The 13,490-nt window shown below is 29.5% G+C and overlaps 7 protein-coding genes across 7 annotated transcripts; 1 reads left to right on the top strand and 6 right to left on the bottom strand.

The window, feature by feature from the left end:
- Positions 1-525: 525 nt before the first annotated feature.
- Positions 526-1,314, bottom strand: FG386_001375 (proteasome subunit alpha type 4; the record flags this gene model as incomplete). The annotated part of the gene is made up of 1 exon (XM_067340768.1): positions 526-1,314. One exon carries the CDS (start codon positions 1,312-1,314, stop codon positions 526-528), a length of 789 nt encoding a protein of 262 aa, XP_067198817.1.
- An 805-nt stretch (positions 1,315-2,119) lies between these two features.
- Positions 2,120-2,593, bottom strand: FG386_001364 (cyclin-dependent kinase regulatory subunit family protein; the record flags this gene model as incomplete). The annotated part of the gene is made up of 4 exons (XM_067340757.1): positions 2,120-2,250; positions 2,317-2,372; positions 2,425-2,472; positions 2,526-2,593. 4 exons carry the CDS (start codon positions 2,591-2,593, stop codon positions 2,120-2,122), a joined length of 303 nt encoding a protein of 100 aa, XP_067198806.1.
- Positions 2,594-3,317: 724 nt separating this feature from the next.
- FG386_001353 (uncharacterized protein) lies at positions 3,318-4,592 on the bottom strand (the record flags this gene model as incomplete). Its single annotated transcript, XM_067340746.1, has 1 exon — positions 3,318-4,592. The coding sequence occupies one exon, from the start codon at positions 4,590-4,592 to the stop codon at positions 3,318-3,320; it is 1,275 nt and encodes a 424-aa protein (XP_067198795.1).
- A 1,772-nt stretch (positions 4,593-6,364) lies between these two features.
- On the top strand, positions 6,365-7,693 carry FG386_001342 (uncharacterized protein; the record flags this gene model as incomplete). Its single annotated transcript, XM_067340735.1, has 1 exon — positions 6,365-7,693. One exon carries the CDS (start codon positions 6,365-6,367, stop codon positions 7,691-7,693), a length of 1,329 nt encoding a protein of 442 aa, XP_067198784.1.
- Positions 7,694-7,891: 198 nt separating this feature from the next.
- Positions 7,892-8,901, bottom strand: FG386_001331 (uncharacterized protein; the record flags this gene model as incomplete). The annotated part of the gene is made up of 4 exons (XM_067340724.1): positions 7,892-7,916; positions 8,076-8,587; positions 8,658-8,720; positions 8,842-8,901. 4 exons carry the CDS (start codon positions 8,899-8,901, stop codon positions 7,892-7,894), a joined length of 660 nt encoding a protein of 219 aa, XP_067198773.1.
- A 489-nt stretch (positions 8,902-9,390) lies between these two features.
- On the bottom strand, positions 9,391-10,054 carry FG386_001320 (uncharacterized protein; the record flags this gene model as incomplete). The annotated part of the gene is made up of 2 exons (XM_067340713.1): positions 9,391-9,957; positions 10,016-10,054. The coding sequence occupies 2 exons, from the start codon at positions 10,052-10,054 to the stop codon at positions 9,391-9,393; spliced, it is 606 nt and encodes a 201-aa protein (XP_067198762.1).
- A 793-nt stretch (positions 10,055-10,847) lies between these two features.
- Positions 10,848-13,469, bottom strand: FG386_001273 (uncharacterized protein; the record flags this gene model as incomplete). Its single annotated transcript, XM_067340666.1, has 1 exon — positions 10,848-13,469. A coding segment is annotated over one exon (2,622 nt), but the record flags the coding sequence as incomplete, so codon positions are not given.
- Positions 13,470-13,490: the final 21 nt, after the last annotated feature.

The raw sequence follows: 13,490 nt of genomic DNA, 5'->3' as shown, positions 1-13,490 counted from the left end.
TAAAATAAAGTATGTTTATCCTTATATACTCTTATTTTCAGGAAAAACAGAAAAAGCTTGAATTCCCCCTTGTTTTCTATTTATATCATCCGAATTTAATCCAAACCCACTTAATCTTCTTTTGGCGGTACTTTTTTGTTTTTAATACTTTGTACATTTGGGCCCACACATTTCCCGTAGCGGTAAATCGCCCAATTTGGTTTTAAATTAATAGGTTCAGCGTGACCTTATACGTCCTTTAGTATGTGGTATTTGTCGTGTTTTCGCATGTAAATGCTGATCTTCTCACCTTATGTTCCCTTGCCATCCATAACAAACACACAGAAAAACCCACCTGATGTCTCACCCTCACCCTTTCACCATCTGACAGACTAGGAAGCAAGGCAAATCAAAGCATGAGAATTAGATATAAAACTGCAAACTAGGAAAAATAAAAGCAGATGTGTAAAAACGAGAAACACGCAACAAGAAGGGGTGAATCATATATTTTTCATTAAAATGTCAGCTAGTTTGTTCGAAACTACCTTAATTGTTTGTGTTACTGCTACCGGAACTGTTGCTAGAATTGTTCTCGGAAGCAATTTCTTCCTGTACCTTATTAAGTAGTTCTGCAATTTCACGTTCGGGCAGGATTCTCTGAATGCACCTTTTCCTATCCTTATCGTACATAAGAATAGAAAATTCGAACTTATCCGCTGTAGGAGAAGTGGTGTCCATTGTTTTCGCAAGTACCTTTGCGGTTAGAAACAATCCTTGGTCTAAGGTCAAATTTTCCCTCCACTCCTGTTTTAGAATCGAAGTGGCAGTGTGATTGTTCTGCCCAATTGCAGTTGCCTTCCAACCTGAAAAATTGCCCGAGGGGTCTGACTGATACAACTGGTATCCATAATGCTTATCATAACCAGCAAATAGAAATGAAACACCAAACGGCCTAAGACCACCAAATTGAGTATAGCTTTGCTTTCTATCACATATTTGAGTGACCAACTGCTCTACTGGTTGTTCCTCGCCATATGTATACTGATATCTCTGAGATTCTATACGGGCCTGAGCGATTAATATATTGGCATCTGCAGTTAATCCCGCAACACCAACAATAATGTGTCTATCAATTGTGTATATTTTTTCCATGGACTTTCCTTGATCCAGCAACTTAGATACAATTGCTTTGTCTGCTCCAAGTATTATTCCTTCGCTGCACACCAATCCAACGGTCGGTGCTGCATTGTTAATTGCCTCTAAAGCATACTCTACCTGATAAAGTCTTCCCTCTGGGGAAAAAGTTGTTGTTCTAGAATCATATCTTCTCGACATTTTACTCTAATTTAAATATGTAACTTTTGTTTTCGCGTATTGTTGCACTATCTATATTAGTGTATCACTACATAAACAACAAAATTAACGTGTTATTCGTTTTACTATCTTTAAAAAGCAGAAAGTCACCCAATCAATATTTTTATATGTATTCCTAAAATAACTGGTCTTGTGTGCTTATACCCTATGTATTGGTATTAATGCTGATTATCCGTGTAAAGAGAGACAGATCACCAAATATTGCTTTCTTTGTTCCCTAGCTACACCTATATTAACCAATACTGCTTTAAGAACAATACACAAGAAGACTGAACAAGGAGTACGCCACTATTATTATCCCCTCACGCCCAAAACAAAAACAAATTAATAATTAATGTATATTAATTTAATTTTAATCAAAAATATCCTTACAAAGTAAAATAAATTTATTATTTTATTTAACTAGAAAAACTGTTTGGCCCTATTTCTCTCACAGTCTTTAATAAAGCTTATTTACCTCCCCGCCCCCCCCCCTTCTAAGGTAAGCCTAAACTAGCGGCTTTATTTGCGGTTAGCCTTTCACTGTAACATTGAATACGGAAATCGATACAGCGTAAAGCGAAAAATCCCGAATTAATTAATGAAACTAAAAAAATCTTAATATTAAATAATATAATTAAGTCTTTGAATACACGGCTCTGTTGGAAACTTCGTGAAAAACGATAAACTAGAATATATCTGATAATTAGTCCCCTAGTGCTATATTGCAGAAACCATAATTAAATTCATTTATATTACATTAATTAAAATAAAATATGTTAGCTCTTTAGCACTCTATAGGCTTATTGTCTACCTTCCCCGTTTGAGGATTTGTGCCTTGAGGTCTTCTAAAACATAACACCCACGGCTCTTTTTTCCAGTCTAAAAAGTGAACCCATCCCCTGCTCATTTGTAAGCCTATTTGTTTAAATAGGAAATTAAGTTGATGTTCTTATATGAATGTTAATAAATCACCTCACTTACCGAGTACATGACGCCACTCCTCTTCTGATATAAAAGGTCCATTGCCTCTAGATGCCCTATATTGAGTTATTTATAATGTTTATTAGACCTGTTAAAAAAAAAACTCACCTGTATTGTTGTAGCTTCTTATATAATGGCCTTGTCAATTTTACAAATCTAACAGTTTAAATATAAATTTCCGCTCAAAAACACAGCTCATTCCTACTCACCTATACTCGTGCGTATCCATGTTAAATTTCTCAGAATACTCAACCTCGTCTGCATATGGGCTTCTCATTTTATTACAAGCTACGTGGAAAACACACACTATTTTTTAAAATTATATAAAACCAACTCCTATTTTATATATTAATTTTTGTCCACTCTAACAACTATCACATCACCCATTTTATGAGACTATAAAGTTACATGCTCTACCCCACACTTGGGCGGGGAATACAGAATTTAGTTCCTAATTAGTTCTCCTATATACAGAGAAATACAAACTTAATTATTTGGCAATATGCAATTTGTAGCAAATCAATTAATTATCCATATTAACAAAATTTGGCAAAAATGAAAATAGTATTAATTTATTTGAAACACAAAAATAAAGATAAAATAAGAAAGAGAGGAGTAAAGAATAAAATTAATTAGAACAAATATCAAATTCAAAATGATGACATCATACGTTAAGTTCTCCTTTCTTGCATTATTATTTCTATTCTTGTTTATTCCAATATTTTATTTTCTATTTTAAATTAACTCTTTCAATGCTATTATATTATCTTTATTTGTGATTCATTATCGCAAACTAAGATGGTTAATTCAAAAATGTTAATTTTCATTTATCCATAAATAATTAAATGAAAATTATATTTCACTAATTAAATTCCCTCTCATTTAAGAAAGAATTAAAGCCAACAACTATTTTCTATAATAGCTAACTTAACTAAAGTTGAATCTATACTTGATTAACTCTAAAACAATTATTATTACTATTATCTTCAAATAAATAGATATTAGTTATTATAGTTCGGAACATAATTTTTGGGCAATATTTTATTTAGTAAATTTCCAGGTATAATTGACAGTTCATATGGTGAAAAGTTAAATAACTGTGGTATGTGGTGATTTATAGAATGTGAAAGTGAACTTGGATTATTCTCAGTATTATAAGAATCTCTTAAATGGTCAAAGAATGGATGCGCCATTGCCTCGTATGGTGTTATTCTTAAATTAGGTTCGTATCTTAATATTTTTTGCAGCAAATCAATGGCTAGATTTGAAGTTCCTTCTGGTAGTATTTTTTTCCAATCTTTTGGTCTCAATGTTGGGAATCTAACTTCTGTGTAATGCGGATTCATTGATATCATTTGTTCTCTAGACGGGGTTCCAAGTACTTGTATTATCTTTACAAGTTGATCAATTGAAGTTTCTCCTGAAAACAATGGTCTTCCTAATATTAACTCACCAAAAACACAACCTATACTCCATAAATCTATGCTTGGTGTGTATTCTGTTGCGCCAAGCATGAGCTCTGGTGCCCTGTAAAAACGACTGCAAATATATGCAACGCTTGATTCACATGGTATTAATTTCTTTGCGGAACCAAAATCACATAATTTTAATGTATTGTCTTTTGTATTAACCAACAAATTCTGTGGTTTAATGTCTCTATGACATATTCCTAATGAATGTATAAAACCAACTGATCTAAATAATTGATATATATATATACTTATTAAACTCATGGGCATTGCTCTTCCAGATCTAACAAAAGACTTTAATACCTTATACAATGTCTCGGGAACATATTCCATTATTACATTTAAATATTTTCCATTTTGAATTACACTATTTATATTACCATTATTTCCTTTATTTTTATTATGTTCATCTGATGGTGGTTGGGGAGGAACTGGGTCTTCATTCGCAGTTGTGTAAAAGTAGTCAACTAACTTAATGATGTTTACATGATCTAATACTTTCATTATATCTAATTCTCTATTTTTGTATCTTGGATCCTGAAGTACTTTCTTTAGCGCAAATCTTTTACCTGTTTCTGTATCGAAAACCTCACAAACCACACCAAATGAACCCGTACCTAGTGTTCTTCCTATTGAATACTTTTTTGAATTGGTGTCCAAATTAGTTGAAGAAGTTGCTGTTGTTGATAATCCTGAACTTAGTGTTACATTGTGATTCAAGCCTATTTTCTCACCCATTATCATTTCACTGCAAATGTTTTCTATTAAATTCTGTTTTCTAGTTATTTGAAGTGTTAAATTATCCATTTCCGAAAACAAATATATACCTATATAAACACATATATGTATATATATGTATATGTCAACTATTCTCTATGTTATTTAAACCTCACTTTTACTCCTTTATATTAAAATTTTGAACCACCTCAGCTTTTAAACACTATTATTTGTAGTATATAACTTCTTTCCTCTAAAAACCCCTTACCTCAACCTACAAATATTAAATTGATTCAATTTTTCCCTTTTGTAAATATAGGATTATAAATACTTGTATATGTTTCCCAATAATTTTAATTCTTTAAAACAGTTAACAAATTGTGTTGTTTTATTAATTTTAAACTTATATTAATTAATTTCACTCTCTAACTTTTCATAACTTCAATTTATGAATGTTTTGTTAATTTTACTAAGATTTTACTCAGAAATTATCTTAAAATAAGTGTATATTAATTAAGTTTTCAAAAATCACTTAATAAACAAAAGACTTATTCTCTAAAACATTACACGTTTTTCGAGAACTTGTTATATTTAATATGATAAATCTTTTTTTAGTTCCCTCTATATCTTAAAATTAACATAATAATTTCCTAAAAATTAAGTGATTAAAAAATAATAAAACAAAAATTACCATTTATGTGCACTCGACTTTTAAGATTTACTCATCCTTTTTTATACGTATTGACATTGTTCCTTCATATCTATGTATACCTTCCACCCACTTGAAATTACAAAAATGCAACTTTATTTTGTAGAGACAAGACGCCATGTATAGTTTTTTTAATAAGTTTACAAATATTCTTGATCAAAAAACGTTAGATTAAAATTTTTAAAAATTCACTGTATACATATCTTTATCAGATAAGTGTGTTAATTATTTTAAAAATTGTCAAATATTTGTTTTGTTTTTACTAACAAGAATCCGTTTATAGCATATCATTTCATATTTTTCACTAACTTTACCACAATATATTGACATTTAGCATTAAATTTAACAGTGTTTGCGAGAAAATTATTAAGAATTAATTGTATTATTTTTTCCTAACAAAAAAAATAATAGTTTAGATTTTAACCACAAAGGACCCAACTATTATCTCTGAATCATTAAACAATCATAGAAATATGGGGTTAGAATTAAACCAGTATATATAAAGAAAAGAAAGTCTAAAATTGATATGTTCTTGCTATTTTTGAGTAAAAATGAATCAATGTGTGTTAATTAGTTAGAAAAGCTTTTTAGCATCTCATACTTGTGGTATTGTCAGACTTCACAGATATATTGAAAGTTAACAATACGTTCAGGAATTCAGCCGCGTCATCAAAGAAAGTAGCATCTAAACCTGAAACTTAATCAATTAGAATTAAATTTTTCACATTAATTTGTGTTTCTTGCGTTAATTTTCTAGCAAACTTAATTGTAAATACATTTCCTTTTTTATACTGTATTTAATTAGATTAACCTGTGAAACTTGGCGCACACTTTTCTAAAATAAAAATGTATACAATTTATGTGGGGACACGACTTATTTGATTGGCCATTAATTTTTAGATTTTTACTAGAGGCAATATAATAAGAAACAAATATATATAAAATAAAACAGGCAATAGAAGTAAGAATAAAAATCAATTCACAAATCTTTTATTTGAATAGGAGCATATTTGTGGTAAAATGATATTTGGCGTGTTTTTTTTTTCAATATTGTAGGAACTGAGTATATAATGAACTAAACACTCTGAATAAATCATCAATTTAGAATTTTATATAGATTGATACTTTATAGTGGCAAAAATAGATATTAAAAATGAATGCATATATTTCATTATTGGCTAGCTATTTACTATTACTTTTGTATGTAAATTGCGTAAATATTGAAGGAGTAGATGAAACGATAAATGACAATAATTCAACTAGCATTGAAAATGTTGTACCTAAAAGGAGTGAAACACCTGAAGCACCTAAAAGGATAAGTAAAGATAAATACTTTTTCCGTTTAGATAACGAAACTAAGACAAAAGAAAAAGTGAAAATAGAACCAAAGAGTTATGTCGGCGAAGAGTTAATTGGGGATGACGAAATGAACGTAATTCGTGGAGAAGAGATAAAAATTCACAAAAAGATTATGAATGAAATGCTTGAAGCCCTGCTAGAACACGAATTTGGAGCAAACGCAACAAGGACACATAAATATGAATCCATAACGCCTCTTAAAGAAGGGGAGGAACTTTCAGGTGTTATTGTAGATGAGTCTTTTTTGAAAGATTTAAATGATATTGATTGGCAAATGACAATGGAAAAAATGCATCATACACTATGGAACTATTGGAATAATGAGTTTCACAAAGAATACGTACAAAGAATTCCATCTGCACTTCGTCAATTAAGAACAATATCAAAAAGGCTTGGTTTGTCTTCTTTATTTGAAGAAGGAGCATTTGGGGATACAATAAATCAATTAAACCCTAAAACAAAAAATGCTGATCGCAGAATACAAAAATTGTTTAAAAAAATGTTTGAAAATGAGAGCAAGCTAGAAACAGTTGACATTAAATACAAAAGGGCTGAAGAATCAATTATTAATATGGTTATTGAACTAAAGGGTTATATAAGAATATTTCTTAAACTTATAGATATTAAGGCATCTCAGGTTGGTTTATTGCTGTTAAACAAGGTTCAAAGGAAAAACTTTGCCAAGCTTACAACCAATATAAATATGTTTAGAGATCATGTTAAGAACTGTCCAGTACATACGGCTTTTAATTATAGATACAGTGATCTGAATTTTGACTTAATTATGCATCATGAGAAAGGATTTGGTGTTTGGAATACTGCTCAGTCTAAAACCAAAATTAACAATTCAAATGAGAATGCGAGAGATTATACAGATATTGAAAATAACATTGATGAAATTATCAACTTTGTGTATAACGAATTTATTACCCCAATTGCATTAATAGGATCTTCAATTGAGGATATAACTCTTATTAATTCTTCACTAATAAGAACTCTTTGGAGAAATATTTCTACGCAGCATAAAATACCTTTATACAACATCTTCGAAGCAATAACGAAAGCTACTTTTTTTTTCATTAAACAAATTAATGAAAAAATTTATGAGATTAACAATAGATAGGTGTTTAACCAAACATAAATAATTATTTTAATACATTACACAAGTAAATTTTCATTTCCTATCCCTAAAATACTTTAATTTGTCTCTAGATTTCGCATTAAAACTTTGATTATTCTTTTTCGTTTAACCACACTGAGAAAAGTAAATTAATATTCAATTATAAAAAACTTATTTTGTAAACTTACAGCTCTAGACATCTCAATATACAAGCCCTTTAGCAGTTCTATGTCGCCTTTTATATAACTAACCTTACTTTGAAATTTATTGTCAAGCCTTTTGTCCATAGTTTTGGCATTATTTATTATAAATAGAACAAGAATTCGATTATAATAGTTATATAGTTGTAATTATATTTAATAAAGTTTATTGTTTCCTCACTTACCTTGATAATATTAATTCCCCGTAGTTGTAGATGTCCAAATAAGCAGGGTGTAAAAATAGCTGTATAATAGCTTTGTTAAAACTATTGATTTTATATTCTTTAAAAAACTCTCTTTTTACATTGCTACTATAATAATACACGTTTAAAAAAATACTATTAGATATTAATCTATTTTTCGCTTCCAGTACTTTACTCCTATCGCTTTCAGTGAGATATTCATACATGTCGCTTTGTTCATAATTCTCAATTAAGAATATGAAAAATTTAATTAATTTTATTGAATCTACATTGTCATAATTCATTGAATTATTCATGCCTAATTGGAATATCTTTTTTATCGAAATTAAAGTGCTAAAAACGGAAAACTTCTCACTCAAATTATGTCTTATTGTCTTCTTATCCTCATTAGTATTTAATTTAGGCCATAGTATACTATTTTTGCTTATTTTTTTAAATTTGTCCATGAAGTTTGAATATGATTTTAAACAATTTCCTGAAATATTTTCAAAATTCTATCCATTAAAATAAAACAAGGTTTCAAATCACTATTATAACATTAAATGTAATTTTTAACTAACTTACTGCACTATCACTTCTCAAGTCTTCTAAATCACGCTTGTAATTATTTGTACCATGACATGTTGCCTTTTAAATTGCAGAAAAAGAGAAATTATAAAAATTTAATCCAATTTTAATTTCAAATAAGTTTTAATAACAAATTAAAAAAAACAACTCAATAACTGGGTATTTTCTCGCGTTTACATACCTCTTTATTCACATAATAAAAAAGAATATATACTACTATGATTCTGCTCAAATGTAGCATTATAATTCTCACTTCTACTTTTTATTTAAGTGAACTTAAATATTAAATGAGAATATGAAAATGTCAGTCTCGTTTTGTTACATAAATGTCAATTTATTTTCAAATAAAAGTAATCACACAAAGACATAATTAGGTGCATTATCAGAGGCGCCAGCCCCACATTTACTTTTACCTCAAAAAATTGCATGCTAGATAAACAAGCAAAAAATGCAAGAAGAATTTGGTGAAATATAATAGCCTTAAAATATTTGTACTGTGTTATTTTGTGTTTAAAAAGAAAGTTACCTCTCAGATTCGCCCACTTTTAGTAACGATGACTACAAAATGGTAGTTAGTGTCCAAATTTAATAAATGAAAAACTCCAAACGTAGAATTATCAATGAATATTAACGAATTAAAATAATATTTAGATTGTAACTTCGTGAAAACAATACTGAAGTTATTAACATTAGTAATAAAATAATTCGCATTTACTGACTTTATCTCAAGTTAAGAGTCCAAAAGTAAATCATTCAAGGCAAGATTTTCATCCCAATTATTCTTTTCAAGATAAAAGTATATTTTCTCGTTACTGAAACCCATATCAAGAAATCTTTTTACTTTATCTTCTTTAGAAACGTATTTAGCAAACATCTGTGTCCATTCCTTCGCTGTTTCAATGTATCTGGGATAATCACTTTTATATAGTGAAGCCACTTGGGCGTCTTGCGGGTCATCTGGTTCAGGTGCGGAAAGTAGGGCCTGAATGGAAAGCAACACAGTTCTTAATGTAAGTGCTGGACTCCAGGCGTCTTTAAGTATATCAAGACAAATAGCACCCGTTTGACTTGAAATATTTGGATGCCATATCCTAGTTATAAATTTAACTTTAGGTGGTTCGTATGGGTACTCACTTGGTATTTCAATATCTAATTGAAATATACCTTTTTCATACGGAGTACCAATAGGTCCTCTAATTACTCCTAAAAAATTGTCATTTCTATTATTAATAACCTTAATTCCCACCTGTCTTTCCTCTTCCAACTCATCTGTAAGCATTTGGAGACCTTTTAGCTCCTAAAAATAATTAAATTATATACTGCACAACACAAAAAGGAAAATTCTTTAAACTTACCAGAGCCATTCTTCTATTATCAGCACCTAATCCACTCATTATTATAATTTTAAAAAAATTTAATAATATTACTTTATCTTTGGAAAACAGTTATAATATTTACTTATTTGTATTTACAGCTAAAACAAAAGAACAATGATTTGAACCGTCACTGTTTTTCTTTGTTAGATTTACTTTATAAAATTAAATATTATTTCACCTAATACAGCGTATATCAATTTACTTGCTTTCATATATAAATTTATACTTATGTTACACATGAAACATATCCTTCAATTAATGTTTAAATACCACTTAATTATGGTGTTAACTTGTATTTAATAAATCAGCCAACAATTATTAATCAAAAGTATCTGAAACATTTAGTTTCCTATTTATATTCTTTTTATTATATTTGATTATTCCATATATTCCCTTTTTAAATATTCGATAAAAAAGCTACTTAAATTGTTACTTGAAACATTAATTACGAAAAAACTCTATCAGGATTTGTTTTGAGAAAATAAATAAAGAACAATGTGTACTAATAAATTAATAATGCAAAATAACACTAGCTTCAATTTTAATTTAAAAGAGAATTGTTTATAAAAATAACCTCACTTCTGAAAAAAAAAGCTTCAATATGCCGCCCATAATTACACAAAATAGGCGTCATACCCACTTTAAAGACATGCAATAATAGCATTATCAATAATGGCATTAAATACACAACCCCTAAATACAAATTTATATATTTATTTGCCATTATTATTTTCTTAATACTTAATTAGATTAACATTAAATATATTCATATATGAGAGCGTTAATTTATTGTAATACTTGGGTAATAGTATTACCATCCCCACCAAGAAGTTGCTGCTGGTTCCGCTTGTTCTTTCTTTTCAGTTGTTTCCTCTTTAGCTTCTTCATTTTGTTCTTCAGTTGTTGTAGTTGTTCCAAACCAATTTGAAAACCAACTTGACTCCTCCTCTATTTTTTTCTTCCCAGAATCTTCATTTAATTTACTTTTAGATTTTGGTTTTGCCTTTAATTTTGTTTCCTTTTCTTTATTTTCAGATGAAGGTTTGGCTTTTGAATTTGATTTTTCCAAGTTGTTTTCCTCCTTAACTTCTTTCACTTCTTTATCCTTCTCTTTTGACTCATTTTCGCCTTCTTTATTACTATTCTTTTTTACATCAGAATGTGGTTTTTTTAATATTTTCTTTTCCGGTTTTTTAGCAGGATCTTCCTTTTTCTCTGCTTCTTCTGTTGCTCCTCCACCAAACCATCCCGCAAACCAACTACTTGCTTCCTCTTCAACTTTTGGTTTGTCTTCTTTTTTATCTTCCCCTTTTTTGTCCTCTTCATTTTCTTTTACCTCATCTGATTTTTGTTCTGTTGTTGCTCCACCAAACCAACCTGCAAACCAATTCGATTCTTCAGCTTTTTGTTCTGGTTCTGATTTAGGTAAGGTTTTAGATTTTGGTTTTGCCTTTAATTTCGTTTCCTTTTCTTTATTTTCAGATGAAGGTTTGGCTTTTAAATTTGATTTTTCCAAGTTGTTTTCCTCCTTAACTTCTTTCTCTTCTTTATCCTTCTCTTTTAACTCATTTTCACCTTCTTTATTACTATTCTTTTTTACATCAGAATGTGGTTTTTTTAATATTTTCTTTTCCGGTTTTTTAGCAGGATCTTCCTTTTTTTCTGCTTCTTCTGTTGCTCCTCCACCAAACCATCCCGCAAACCAACTACTTGCTTCCTCTTCAACTTTGGGTTTATCTTCTTTTTTATCTTCCTCCTTTTTATCCTCTTCTTTTTTATCTTCTTCTTTTTCTTTTACCTCATCTGATTTCTGTTCTGTTGTTGTTCCACCAAACCATGCTGTAAACCAATTACTTGCTTCTTCATGATGTGCCACCTCTTTTGCCTTTACTTTTGATTTTGATTTTAATTTACTATTTGTTTTATGACTTGCCTTCGATATTGAATTTTCTGCCTCTTTTAATGTTTTTTTAAGTGTTTTATTCTCTTCCTTGCTTTTTTCTTTCAAGTTACTTGTTGATCTTTTTAATGATTCATTATTCTCCTCATTAACTTCAAGTTCTTTTGGTTTTTCTTTTAATGTTGATGTTCTTGCTAGTATTGCTGCTTTTAATTGAGCTGCTGCCTTTGTTTTAATAATCTTTTTTTCCTTTGATTTATCATCCTTTATCTCCTTATTTTCGTCACTATCTTGCTTTAGCTTTAACTTCACTTCACTTTCACTATCATTTTTTTCCATTTCCAACTTATTTTCATCATTATCTTTTTTCTCCTTATTTTCAACATTTTCTTTTTTATTGTCTAGCTTATCTTCTCCCTCAAAGTTATCTTTTTTTGCGTTTAATTTCTCATCCTTTTCATCATCATATTTCTTTAACTTTTCATCCTCCTTTTTTTTCTTCTCATCTTTATCCTTATTCTCACTTAATTTATCTTCACGCCCATTTTTGTCACTTTCTCCTCCCTCATTTTTTTTATCATCCTCTTTTTTCAAATTCAAATTTTCATCATTTAATTCTTTTTTTCCTTCTTTTAGAGTTTCTGATTTGCCTTCCTTTGTCTCTTCTTCCTCATCAGTTGTATACTCATAATCTGCCCTTTTTAATATTTTTCTAGTATTATTTTCCTCTTTTTTTATCTCTTTCTTTTCTAATTTATCATCCTTATCTACCTCTTTTTCATTATTTATTTTAGTTATAGTATGTGACTTCCCCAATACAGATTTAGACTTTGCTTTTGCCTTGGCTATTGCTTTTGCCAGTAAATTATTTTCTTTTTTTAAATCTAAATCTAACTTTTTAACCTCTTTTGTTTTCTCTTCTTTATCTTCACTCACTGAATCGCCATTCAATTCTGATTCTTTACCTGACCTTCTTGAATTATCCATATTTTTTAATTCATTTTTCTCCAAAACTTCCTTTTTATTCTCTAAGCCCGTTTTTGTTGTTGGCTTTGATTCCATTGATAAATTCGTTTTTAATAATGATCTATCTTCTAAATCTTCTTTCTCCTTAACTATTTTTGACTTGTTCGCACTTTTTTCTGCTAGTTTTTCTCCTTTTTCTTTAATTTTTGTATCCGACTTAAACTCAGCCTCAGATTCAGTTTCTTCGATATCATCCTTTACATCGAGTTTAGCTTTATCATTTGATTCTTCATCTAATCTTGATTCTTTACTTACCTTCCTTTTTGCCTCGCCTTTTTTTGATTCTTCAACCTCCTCTTTTTCCTTCTTTTTCTTTCTTTCTTTTTTTTCTTCTCCCTCTTCTACTCCCCTTTCTTCATTCAAGTGTGTATTCTTTTCTTCTTTTTCTTTCTTTTCTGCCTCTTCTTTTGCCTTCTTTTCTGCCTCTTTCTTTGCTTTCTTTTCTGCTTCTTCCTTTGCTTTCTTTTCTGCCTCTTCCTTTGCTTTCTTTTCTGCTTCTTCTTCTTCCTTTGCTTTCTTTTCTGCTTC

This window comes from Cryptosporidium ryanae (genome assembly GCF_009792415.1).
Source record: "Cryptosporidium ryanae isolate 45019 chromosome Unknown contig_23, whole genome shotgun sequence".
NCBI lineage: Eukaryota > Apicomplexa > Conoidasida > Eucoccidiorida > Cryptosporidiidae > Cryptosporidium > Cryptosporidium ryanae.
Note: the sequence above shows the minus strand (reverse complement) of the source record. Positions and strands in the feature narration are given on the sequence as shown.